Genomic DNA, 10,636 nt, shown 5'->3' with positions numbered 1-10,636 from the left:
ATGGGAAAATTTAAATTTTGAAATTTAAATAAAAGAATCAATTATTAGTTTAATGTAATTAGAGTGAAAATTTAAAATTTGAAATTTAAATAAAAGAATCAATTATTAGTTTAATGTAATTAGAACGAAGAAATTTAAAATTTGAATTTGAAATGAATAATTAATAGGTTGACAAGTGGCATGATAAGGAATATATAACATTAATGAGGTGTTTTAATTATATGATACTTGTCAATAGGACATTAAACCTATTCTTTTATTAGAATATGGAGATGGAGATTTTTAAATATGCATAATTATCAGCAAAGATAAATTTCATAAAAAGAATATAAGCGTCAAAGTAGGGATTGAACACGAGTTTCTTTTTTACCAAGTAAGTTACTATTAGATTGTTTTCTTCTTTCAAAACAAAAATACATACACAAACACTCAAACACTAACATATTTAAAATTGGACCACAAAAAGTAAAGGCCCTCAACCGTTGCCTAGTTTGCCCCTTTCTTGGGTCGGGCATGTTGGCCATAAGAGTTTCATTTATTAACATGTTTATAAAAATTCTTATTGTGATTTACATAAAAAGTTCATTTGATTTTTTTTAACAAAAACAGTTTATATGTTTAAAAATTTTGTATATTGGCAGGTTTGATCCTTGTTTAGAAAATAAAGTATAAAAATTGTTCATATAATTTATAGAAAATGTCCTAATGCAAATTTTTTTACAGACACGATCTCTCTCTCTCTCTCTCTCTCTCTCTATATATATATATATATATATATATATATATATATATATATATATATATATATATATATATATATATATATATATATATATAAATGATATGCACATAATAGAAAATTTACAAATTACATCTCCAACAATTCATGGGTAATATCACCCTAGTTAAATACTAGTTCTTAACGATCGATTTTTATTTTATAATAATATGCAATATTTTTATACTTTATTTATATAACAATGTTAAAATATGGACTTTAAATTTAGGAGTACTTATACTAATTTTGCTAATTGTATTATACTTATTTATTAAATTTTATTTTTATTTTTATTTTTAATAATATTATATGTGTCTAAAAGTTTTAGATGTTGGAGATTTCATAAATTACTTTATAAAAAAAATAAGTTTGTTAATTTAAAAATATTTTGAAATTGATCATTGATTAAAAAATTATAATAACAACTATTATTAAATAAAAATCTATGATAGAGAAAAAAATATATTAAAAAATGAAGATTTTAAATAACGTTAGGCGTGACTAGGCGGCAATGTCAAGTTTCGAGCTTTTATGAGCCGTGAATCGTGACGTTGTTTGTAAGGCGTGATTTAAACCGGTAATTTTGTGTATATATTCTATTATTAATCATTTTTATATACATTTAAAACAATATTTTGTTAAAGTTTTACATTAAATACAAACGTTGAAGCCATGATGCGTTATGACGAAAGATGACAAACATGAGTTTTTTAGAACTTTGGAAAAAATCGATATACAAAATGGTTATGTATGTTCTAACTTTCTAGCGTCTCGCTAAGACCATGAGGTATCGGGGATTTCCTACGCGTCAAATCCTATGTGGCAAGCCTTGTATACGTGTAAATTCCGCTCAATTTAGACGTAGTCGTCTTGTAATGTGGTGACCTTCACGCAGTGTTTTAAAACCCGGGTCGACCCGGCCGGTTGAACCGGTTGGACCGTGACCCGGGATAGAAGACGGGTTAATCAAGACCGGGTTTTTGTAAAAATACCGACCGGATCGAACCGGCCGGGTTTATCATGACCCGCGGTTGAACCGGGTATTATGAACCGGTAAAAACCGGGTTGGACCGGTTTATTAGGGCTGGCTTAATTATTTGACTATCTTGTATCGCTCCAGCCTCCAGGCCACAAAACAGACTTCCGTTTTCGTTCTTCTCTGGGAAACAAAATAGCACGTCGCAAACAAGATCGCAAGTCGCCTCCAATCACCGGCGACGCAGCAAGTCGCCTCCATTCTCCTGCGACTTCATTCTCGATCGACTTCACTCTCCGGCGACTTGCAATCTTCTCCAGCCGCCTCCAGGTGAGTTCATTCCTTTCTTTTCTTTTTTCTTTTTGCTGCTAAATCAACTTCCGATTTCCTTTCTGTTCTTTTTTCTTTTCTTTTTTTGCTGCTACAGTGCTACATCGACGGTGTTTCAGTCCTTCTCTAATTGATTAGCTATTGCTAATCAATTGCTAACCCAATGCAGTGACTTTTTTTTTTTTTTTTGATTAGCTGTAGAAACTAGAAATCAATTGCTAGATTTGTTTTATTTTCTTCTCTAATTGACTTTGAAATCAGGTGAACTTACAGTTCATTTATTGTTAATTATCAATTGCAGGTGATAGATTTTGTTAGTTTATTTATTCTTAATTATCAATTACATGTGAAATCAATTACAGTTCATATATTGTTAATTATCATTGTTTCAAGATTTTGTGACAAATTTGGTTATTTACTTTTCATTTATTGTTAATTGGTCATTGTTTCAAGGTTTTGATTATGTAGATTATGAAATTAGGATCCAATTGACATATGTTTATTGATTATAAAATTACTTTTCAATGCAGTTAGATATGGAATCAAGGGAAGAACAACCATCGCAAGCACAATCTCAAGCTCAATCCCATTCTTCGGTTCAATCAAATGTACGAACAAAGACGGATATAGCATGGGAACATGTTACTCAAGTCGTTGATGAGAAGGGGAAAAAGGCATGGATATGTAACTTTTGTCAAAAAGTTATAGGTGGTGGTGGAATAAACAGGGTTAAGAAACATCTTGCTGGTATTAAAGGTGAGGTAGCAGCATGTCCAAAAGTTAGTCCAGAAGTGCAGTTTACAATGCAAGGAAAGTTGAAAGAGACTGCCCAAAAAGAAAAAGAAAAACGCACCACTAGTGTTACTATCTTGGATGATGATGAAGAGATGGAGGAAATAGAAATGTCAACTGTGAAAAAGGGTAAAAGGAAATCTACTTCAAACTTGCATCCATTTTTTACAAAAGGTATAAATGATCCTTCCCAACCCACTATTAAATCTGCAATGCAAAGTAAGGCAAAAATACATGATGTGGATTTAGCTATTGCTATGTGGTTTTATGATGCATGTATACCTATGAATGCTTGCAACTCTCCTTTTTTTCAACTTATGGTAGATAAAATAGCAAGTATTGGTTATGGGTACAAAGCACCTAATTATCATGCTCTGAGGGTTAATTTATTGACAGATGCAAAAAAGTCAGTTTCATTGATAATTGATTCGTTAAGAAGTCAATGGGTTGATACAGGTTGCACAATTATGAGTGATAGGTGGAGGGATGTTTCACAACGACATTTGATTAATTTCTTGGTTTATTGTCCGAAAGGGATATCATTTCTTAAATCTGTTGATGCATCTGATATAGAGAGCAATGCTACAAATTTGTGTAATTTGTTTGCTGAGATTGTTGAAATGGTAGGAGAAAAAAATGTGGTTCAAATGGTAACTGATAATGCTGCTAATTACAAGCTTGCTGGTACTAAGTTATGTGAAAGATATCCTTCTATTACTTGGTCTCCATGTGCAGCGCATTGTCTTAATCTTGTATTAAAGGATCTTTCAGAATTGGATAATGTGAAAAGTTTGGTCAATCTTGCATCGAGGGTTACTATTTTTGTTTATAATCATAAGTGGTCGTTGAATTGGTTAAGAAAAAGACCCGGTTGGAAAGAAATTATCCGTCCAGGTGCTACTCGGTTTGGTACCGTGTTCATAGCATTGCAAAGTTTGTATGACCATAAAGAAGATTTACAAGCAATGGTCATATCTAATGAGTTTAAGAAGATGTTGAAAGTGGGAAATGCGGTTGAATGTAAACAGATTGTCTTGAATGAAATCTTTTGGAAGAATTGTTTGATTACAGTGAAAGTGATGACTCCTTTGTTAAAGCTTTTGCGGTTGTGTGATTCGGATGAAAAACCTGCAATTGGTTATGTTTACGAGGGAATGCGTCAGGCAAGAAGAGGGATTAAGGAATTATTTAAGAAGAAGAAGGAATTATATAGGCCTTACACTAACATAATTGATAGCCGTTGGGATAGGATGTTAAGAAAAAGTATTTATTGTGCGGCTTATTGGTTGAATCCTGTTTTCCAATATGATCATGCAAATCTTTGTAAGAAGAATGAGGTGTTTCAAGGCGTTCTTGAAATGGTTGAGAAGACTTTTAAAGGTGATGACGTGTTAAATATTACCTTGAATTTAGGGAGGTTTCGTGATGCTGAAGGTACCTTTGGTAGATCTAGTGTCGTTGCTTCTCGTAATCTTACTCGTCCAGGTATGATTTAAACTTAACGTGTCATTATTATATATAAAATATTGTATTTTCTAATATATTTTTTTTGCTGACTATATCATTTGTAGATGAGTGGTGGAAGTTATTTGGCGGAGATATTCCGGTTTTGCAAAAGTTTGCTATTAGAATATTAAGTCAAACGGCATCTTCTTCCGGTTGCGAACGTAACTGGAGTGTATTTGAAAGGATTCACACGAAACGGAGGAATAGATTGGAACATCAAAGGCTAAATGATCTTGTATTTGTTCATTACAACTTGCGTTTACAAAATAGGTATGGTAACTTGCTAAGATATACTATGCTATAAAATGACCAAGTTATATTTGAGATTTTTTTGAATGTTTTTGTAGATTGAAGGTTGATATGAGGTCTTACGATCCTGTTGACTATGAAAATATTGATAAGACGGGATTTTGGGTGGTTGAAGAAGAGCGGGAAGGAGAACTTAATTATGATGATTTGGAAAATATGCTTGATGAGCAAGAGTATGAACCGGCTTCTGAATCACAAGGTGACCATGTTGATCATGAAGTTGATAGTGAATTTCAGTTACTAAGTGACCACGAGATCGATGCTTATAATACTCCAATTTCTCAAGATCCATGATTTGGTTTGGTCGTAACGTGTTTGGATTTGTCTAGAACTATGTTTTCTTTTGTTATTTATACTTTATGTTGTTTGTTGTGTTAAGATTGATCTATAACATATTATTAATACTCTATGTGGTTGTTTGTTGTGTTAAGATTGTTTTTTGTGTTTAGATTAAACTTTGTTGACATCAAATTATTGGTATTATATGTCTATGTAGTGTGGAGGAAAGCAAAAATATATGAAAATAAAAAAATGTCATAAACCGGGTTGACCCAGCGGTTGAACCGGTTGACCCGTGAACCGGTCTTCACACCGGGTCAACTAAAAACCCGGGTTTTAAAACATTGCCTTCACGGATGCTTACCAGAGCGCTGATTGATTGTTGAATAAAATAGTCACATCACAGGTAAATTGGATGGACACCTTCGTCATTTTCATTTTCAATTTAAAGTTAATTTTATATAACACCCCTTTTAAGTTATATGTTATTTACATATATCACCTCTTTCATTTATATATTATTTATATATCTTCTTTCTATTTCTATTTTTCCAATATATATCATTACTAATTATATTATATTAGTTTAATTTTCTGAAAAATATGTAACAATATGAAAAACAAATTACACAATTAAATTTCTATGTTTTCATGTATTTTCATTAAGTTAGGTTTTAAATTTCTACATGTAATATTTTTTTAAGTAATATAAAATATTTGTTTATGTTAAGTAATTATGTTTTTTATTTAGTGATTTACAGGGGCGGACCTAGGGGTGGTCCACGGTGGCACCGGCAATTCCTAAATTTTTCAGCCGTAGTGGAAAGGTTTTTAAAAATTTTAAAAATTTTTATTTTTTCTACTACCGTGCAACCTCTAAATCTCCCGTGCAACCCCTACCGTAAAATCATGCGTCCGCCCCTGGTGATTTAGCTTTTAAATTTCTATACTTTTTAAGTAATGTAATGAGTTTTTAATTAATGCAAAATATTTATTTATATTTTAAATTATATTTTTGATTAATGTAATAGAAAAAAGTTAAAAGAATAAAAAGATTAAAACTATAAATAAGATGTAATGGTAAAATGGCTAGTAAATATATAAAGAAGGATATATATATATATATATATATATATATATATATATATATATATATGTATATATGTAGGGTAAAGTGAATATACCTAACAACCTTATATAAGTTTAGGTACCTAACCACATCATATTACGTAATTTTGTATCATATTTGCATTGTAATCACCCAAAGTTCTTAAAAGTCAACCTCATAACTTGATTGCTTCCAAAATCTTTGGAGTTTCACCATTATCTTTCTTCAAATGACGTATTTCTATCGGAGACCCCTTGGTGGGCTTCATATACTACCGTTACAAATCAAATGGAGTAGGAGGGATATAATGGTGAATGTCTGAAAATCTTGGAAGTAAATCAAGTTAAGGGTTGAAGTTTAAGAACCTTAGACGATTGCAATGGAAATATAATGCAAAACATGTTAGAAATATGGTTTAGTGGCACTTGGAAATCTGAGAATCGTGATAATCACTTTCAAATCGAAGTATTTGGGTGGTACTCCTAAATCCTCAATTGGATAAGACTCAGATAAAATCAAAGAGAAAGAAAGAGAGAATGAGATGGTGTAATTTTCGTGAGTACCAGAAAACTGACTAAAATTGGTTATATACATTCCTTGTCTGAAAAACTGTCAAAACTGTCATATAACAGTTTTCTCAACAGTCAAAACTGTTATAAATCCGGGTTTGGTATAAGGATTAATGCAAAGTCAAAACCGGGTCAAATATTCAAAATTTGGATTTTCTGATGCATTTTTAATACAGCAATACAAAACTCGATCCCAGCCAGGGGCTCTGCCCCTTGGACCCCGCCAGGGGCGCTGCCCCCGGACCCCCGTTCGTTCAGGGGTTTCGACCTTAAATGACAGTGTACTTTGATACTTGATCAAACTTAAACAAGTGTGTACTCCACACCTTCCTTACTTGTTTAATATTTATCAAGATCATTTTTAGTCAACAAAGTAATCACATTACACTTAAATAACATTGATGATAACAAATCACCAACAAAACAATGTAGTATAATGTGGTTAGGTACCTAAGCTTATATAAGGTTGTTAGGTATATATTCATTTTACCTATATATATATATATATATATATATATATATATATATATATATATATATATATATATATATATATATATCTTTACTATATTATTAAACATATTGCCCATTTCTTGAAAATTAAGAGGTACATCTATTATAACACCATGTACAAATCTATTAAGCATAATGAAAACATACCATATCCTTATCTTTAAACATCCCTATGTCTAAACATGTAAAACCCTAATATCATCTACACACCATTGTTTCTCCCAAATCTCTTCTGTCTCTTTACTTGCTCTCTTGAATCTTCAGCATGCCTCCATTACCATCACCCTCACGATGCCGTCACTACCACCCGTAAGTATGTTACCGGCCACCATGTTCTTCCCTATCAACTAGATGATCGAGCCCCTGGAAGTCCGCCTTTTCTGTCATCGCCCTTCACCACCTCGTCTGTCACGCTGCTTCTACATTCTGTCGAGCCTAAAAACCCTAACCCTATCCCGCCATCCCTATCAACCTCAATGTCACAAACCTTAACCCCTAACCCTAAGTCGTGATGAACCACACCACAAGAAAATGGAATTTCGGTATCTTAACTCTAAGGTGCTTCTTCTTTATTTTTTCATTAGTCTCAATTGTGATTTATTTGTTTTTTTTTTGTTGTTCCAATTAGGGTATTTTTTAATGCTGATTTGGTACCGTCACGACATTTAGTTTCAAGAAAATCTGCCTCTTAAATATCTTTCCAAGGCTGAATCCGCTGCTTATGCCTTTAATATCTATGTGTTATTGATTATTGATCTTCTCCAAACTCCAATCAAGTAAATCGATAATTACTTCACCTTTCTTGAATTTTGATTTTTTTTCACTAATCATTAGGTTCTTTATAAAATCATATGTGTAATTGTTGATATATTCAATTGATTTTTAAGTTAAGGTTGGTTGGGGGTGCACCCACTTCTCCTGTTGTCATTCTTTGCTCTCATTCTCCTACAATCTTCAATTCTAAATATCTTAAATTTTAACAGGAGGAGGTAAAAGTTATTGATCATTCCATTTACTGTTGACTGGTTTATGTTTTGTCTTCTTATTATTGTATGACTAATTCGTGGAAGTATGACTAATTATGTTTTGTGGTTAGTTTCATATCTTTCATCTGCTAAAATTATGTTTCTGTCAAGTTAATGTTTTTCTGTTTTGTTGTAATCTCAATTATTTTGACTGTTTTAACCTTATGTAAGTGAATTGTGATTGCATGAGTTCACATTTCTGAATATTGGAAATTAATTTTAGTAACCTCTGCCCTTCATTTTTTCATATCAATTTGGCCTATCAGGTCCATTAGTTGTATTTTATTCGTCTAAATTTCCCAATTTACCCTCCATTTTGTTGCTGAAGTGACATATTTGCCCTTTATTTGGCCTATTAGGTTGGAAGCAAAAGAAAAGTATGTGAATAGTTTTAATCTAGAGTTTATTGGTATGTAGCAAGTATTACATTGCTATTTCTTTCAGCTTATGTTATAATTATCACAGGATTAATTAAAGTCATTATCTTTCTTTCAGCTTGGAAGCAAAAGAAAAAAGAATGATTATCATGTATCGAAAAGAGTCCAGGGGTCGCAGGCTTCCGTAAGTTGACCATCTTTCTCTTTCACAATTACTAATGATCCAAAACCACATTTAGTTGGGTATTAAATCATATTGGTCCGATATGGAGTTTTTTTTTTTTTTTTTTTTTTTTTTTTTGTAATATTTAACATAGAATTTTGGAGAAAATGGTGAATAGGAGGAGAGTTTCCATCTAGACTTGTCTCGCTCATATACACATTATTTTTTTAACAGATCTCGATGTATTTGTATGTATGCATGTGTATTTGTATGTGTAGATTTGTGTGTCCTCTTAACATCCTTTGTAAGACCAAGCGATAATTTTGAACTTTTTTATAGCAATTAATTTCATTGTTTTGTCTATTTAAAAGAAATGGAAGTATGATGCCAAAATTGTTAAATAAACATAAGCACGATGTTATTCATGTTCTGTGTGTGGAAATATCAGGTGCTATAACTACTTTTCTGATTTAAGTCAATGTAACAAATCTGGGACAAAAGGATGGGATGTATGTAAATGTGTTGGGGTAATTTTTATAAGTTCTGTCATGTTTCTAGAAATCTGTAGGCCTTTCTAATATAAACTGATAAGTTTTATTCAGTTTGTTGCAATAGTGCTTTCTATAACTTCTGTCATGCTCCCGGGAGAAGTGATATTAAAATAGTCATAAATTATCGTATTTTTTTCTTTATTATAGCTTAATATAAATATATTTAACTCTTTGGACCATTTTTTTTCCATTGCAGGTCATTTCAGAGTTAGTTTGCACCATAAAGTAACCTATTGGTGATTTCAAAGTATAATGTTTTTTCTGTGTATGAACTGAAAGTACATTTCCCCTTTTAAAGTAATCTGTTTCAGTACAACCCACCTCCTACCAATTTCTTCAAGACATTTTACTTTTTTTGTTCTTTCTAGAAATGTTGTCGATGATGCTCTTTTTCGGAACAAATGGTTGCAAATACTTTCCTCCTCTTGGATGATCCCAATTTAAACAATGGTATGGAATTTGCCTTTTTTGTGTTGTATAAGTTCTTTACACGTAGTTGATTCTTTGTTTTATTTATCTTCAAGCTCTCTTTTGTTAACAGGTAAAACAAGTTTCAATGACATCCAATAATCTTATGAATTTTGATGAGTTTCTCATTGATGTTACATGTTTTTTTATAAATCTTATTTTTAGACACGAGTTATTGAAGAGGCAAAAGAAAGAGGCATATGTATTCGTATGTTTATTTATGTTTTTAAGTTTGTGCACCTATGTGCATTTCTGTGTGTGCCTTTATGTGTATTTGTTTCGTATTAGCTTAAATTAGTGTTAAGTTGCTTGTGTTGTAGATATGAAAGAGGCATGTATTGCTGAAAGAGACAATAGCTTCGTTCAAGCAATCAACCATGTAAATAACAATAAAAAAATACTTTATTTGTAATCTTTTTTAAGTTATTTCTATTTAATATTGTTTTGTATTTGTTTTGCAGGGTTCTAATGATCAGCAACATCTTTTGTGCTTTAAGTTCTAAAAGTTTTGTTAGACTTAGTAGGCCAATAACTCTTATTCCATGTATAAACTTATTTTGATTGTGTTGTATTGTCTATACAAAAAAGTTTTTACATTGTTTTTGTAATATACAAGTATTGGCTATATTACAATAACTATTCCTCCAAATTTCCAGCTTTCTTCCTTTCCTACTTATTGCATGTATTTTTCGTCCTTTACAAGTACGGTAACTCGAGATCACGAGCTATTTAGTTAATAAAAATTATTATAAAATATTTTGATAGTTAAAGATAAGTTTTGAAATTTTTGTAGAGGGGTAACTAAAAACTGTATGATTACGAATCATACCAAACGTTTGGAAATTATGAAAATTTTATGATAACTATTTAATAACTTAGAGTTGATAATATC

At 31.4% G+C, this 10,636-nt stretch overlaps 1 protein-coding gene and 1 long non-coding RNA gene across 8 annotated transcripts; both read left to right on the top strand.

The window, feature by feature from the left end:
* The first annotated feature begins 1,460 nt into the window (after positions 1-1,460).
* On the top strand, positions 1,461-4,985 carry LOC145006723 (uncharacterized). The gene is made up of 6 exons (XM_078965781.1): positions 1,461-1,526; positions 1,899-2,084; positions 2,386-2,397; positions 2,615-4,361; positions 4,448-4,652; positions 4,730-4,985. The coding sequence occupies exons 1-6, from the start codon at positions 1,461-1,463 to the stop codon at positions 4,983-4,985; spliced, it is 2,472 nt and encodes an 823-aa protein (XP_078821907.1).
* Positions 4,986-7,335: 2,350 nt separating this feature from the next.
* LOC145005484 (uncharacterized) lies at positions 7,336-10,380 on the top strand. Of its 7 annotated transcripts, none has more exons than XR_013662583.1 (6): positions 7,336-7,718; positions 8,681-8,746; positions 9,473-9,523; positions 9,645-9,726; positions 9,818-10,123; positions 10,206-10,380. It is a non-coding gene; the product is annotated as an uncharacterized LOC145005484 (long non-coding RNA). The 7 variants fall into 7 exon arrangements; XR_013662582.1 differs by having other exon boundaries at positions 9,473-9,726; positions 9,910-9,952; positions 10,065-10,123; XR_013662581.1 differs by having other exon boundaries at positions 9,473-9,726; positions 9,818-9,952; positions 10,065-10,123.
* Positions 10,381-10,636: the final 256 nt, after the last annotated feature.

The sequence above is a fragment of the Lactuca saligna genome, chromosome 7, assembly GCF_052625555.1.
Source record: "Lactuca saligna cultivar CGN05327 chromosome 7, ASM5262555v1, whole genome shotgun sequence".
NCBI classification, from domain to species: Eukaryota; Viridiplantae; Streptophyta; class Magnoliopsida; order Asterales; family Asteraceae; genus Lactuca; species Lactuca saligna.
This window is presented reverse-complemented; position numbering and strand designations above follow the sequence as displayed.

Excerpts from the sequence above, each read along its gene's own strand:
- LOC145006723 (XM_078965781.1), top strand. The coding sequence starts at position 1,461 with ATGACGAAAGATGACAAACATGAGTTTTTTAGAACTTTGGAAAAAATC. Across the intron at positions 1,527-1,898 it reads TCGATATACAAAATGGTTAT|CCTCCAGGCCACAAAACAGA; the intron begins GTATGTTCTAAC and ends GTATCGCTCCAG. Across the intron at positions 4,362-4,447 it reads TCGTAATCTTACTCGTCCAG|ATGAGTGGTGGAAGTTATTT; the intron begins GTATGATTTAAA and ends TATCATTTGTAG.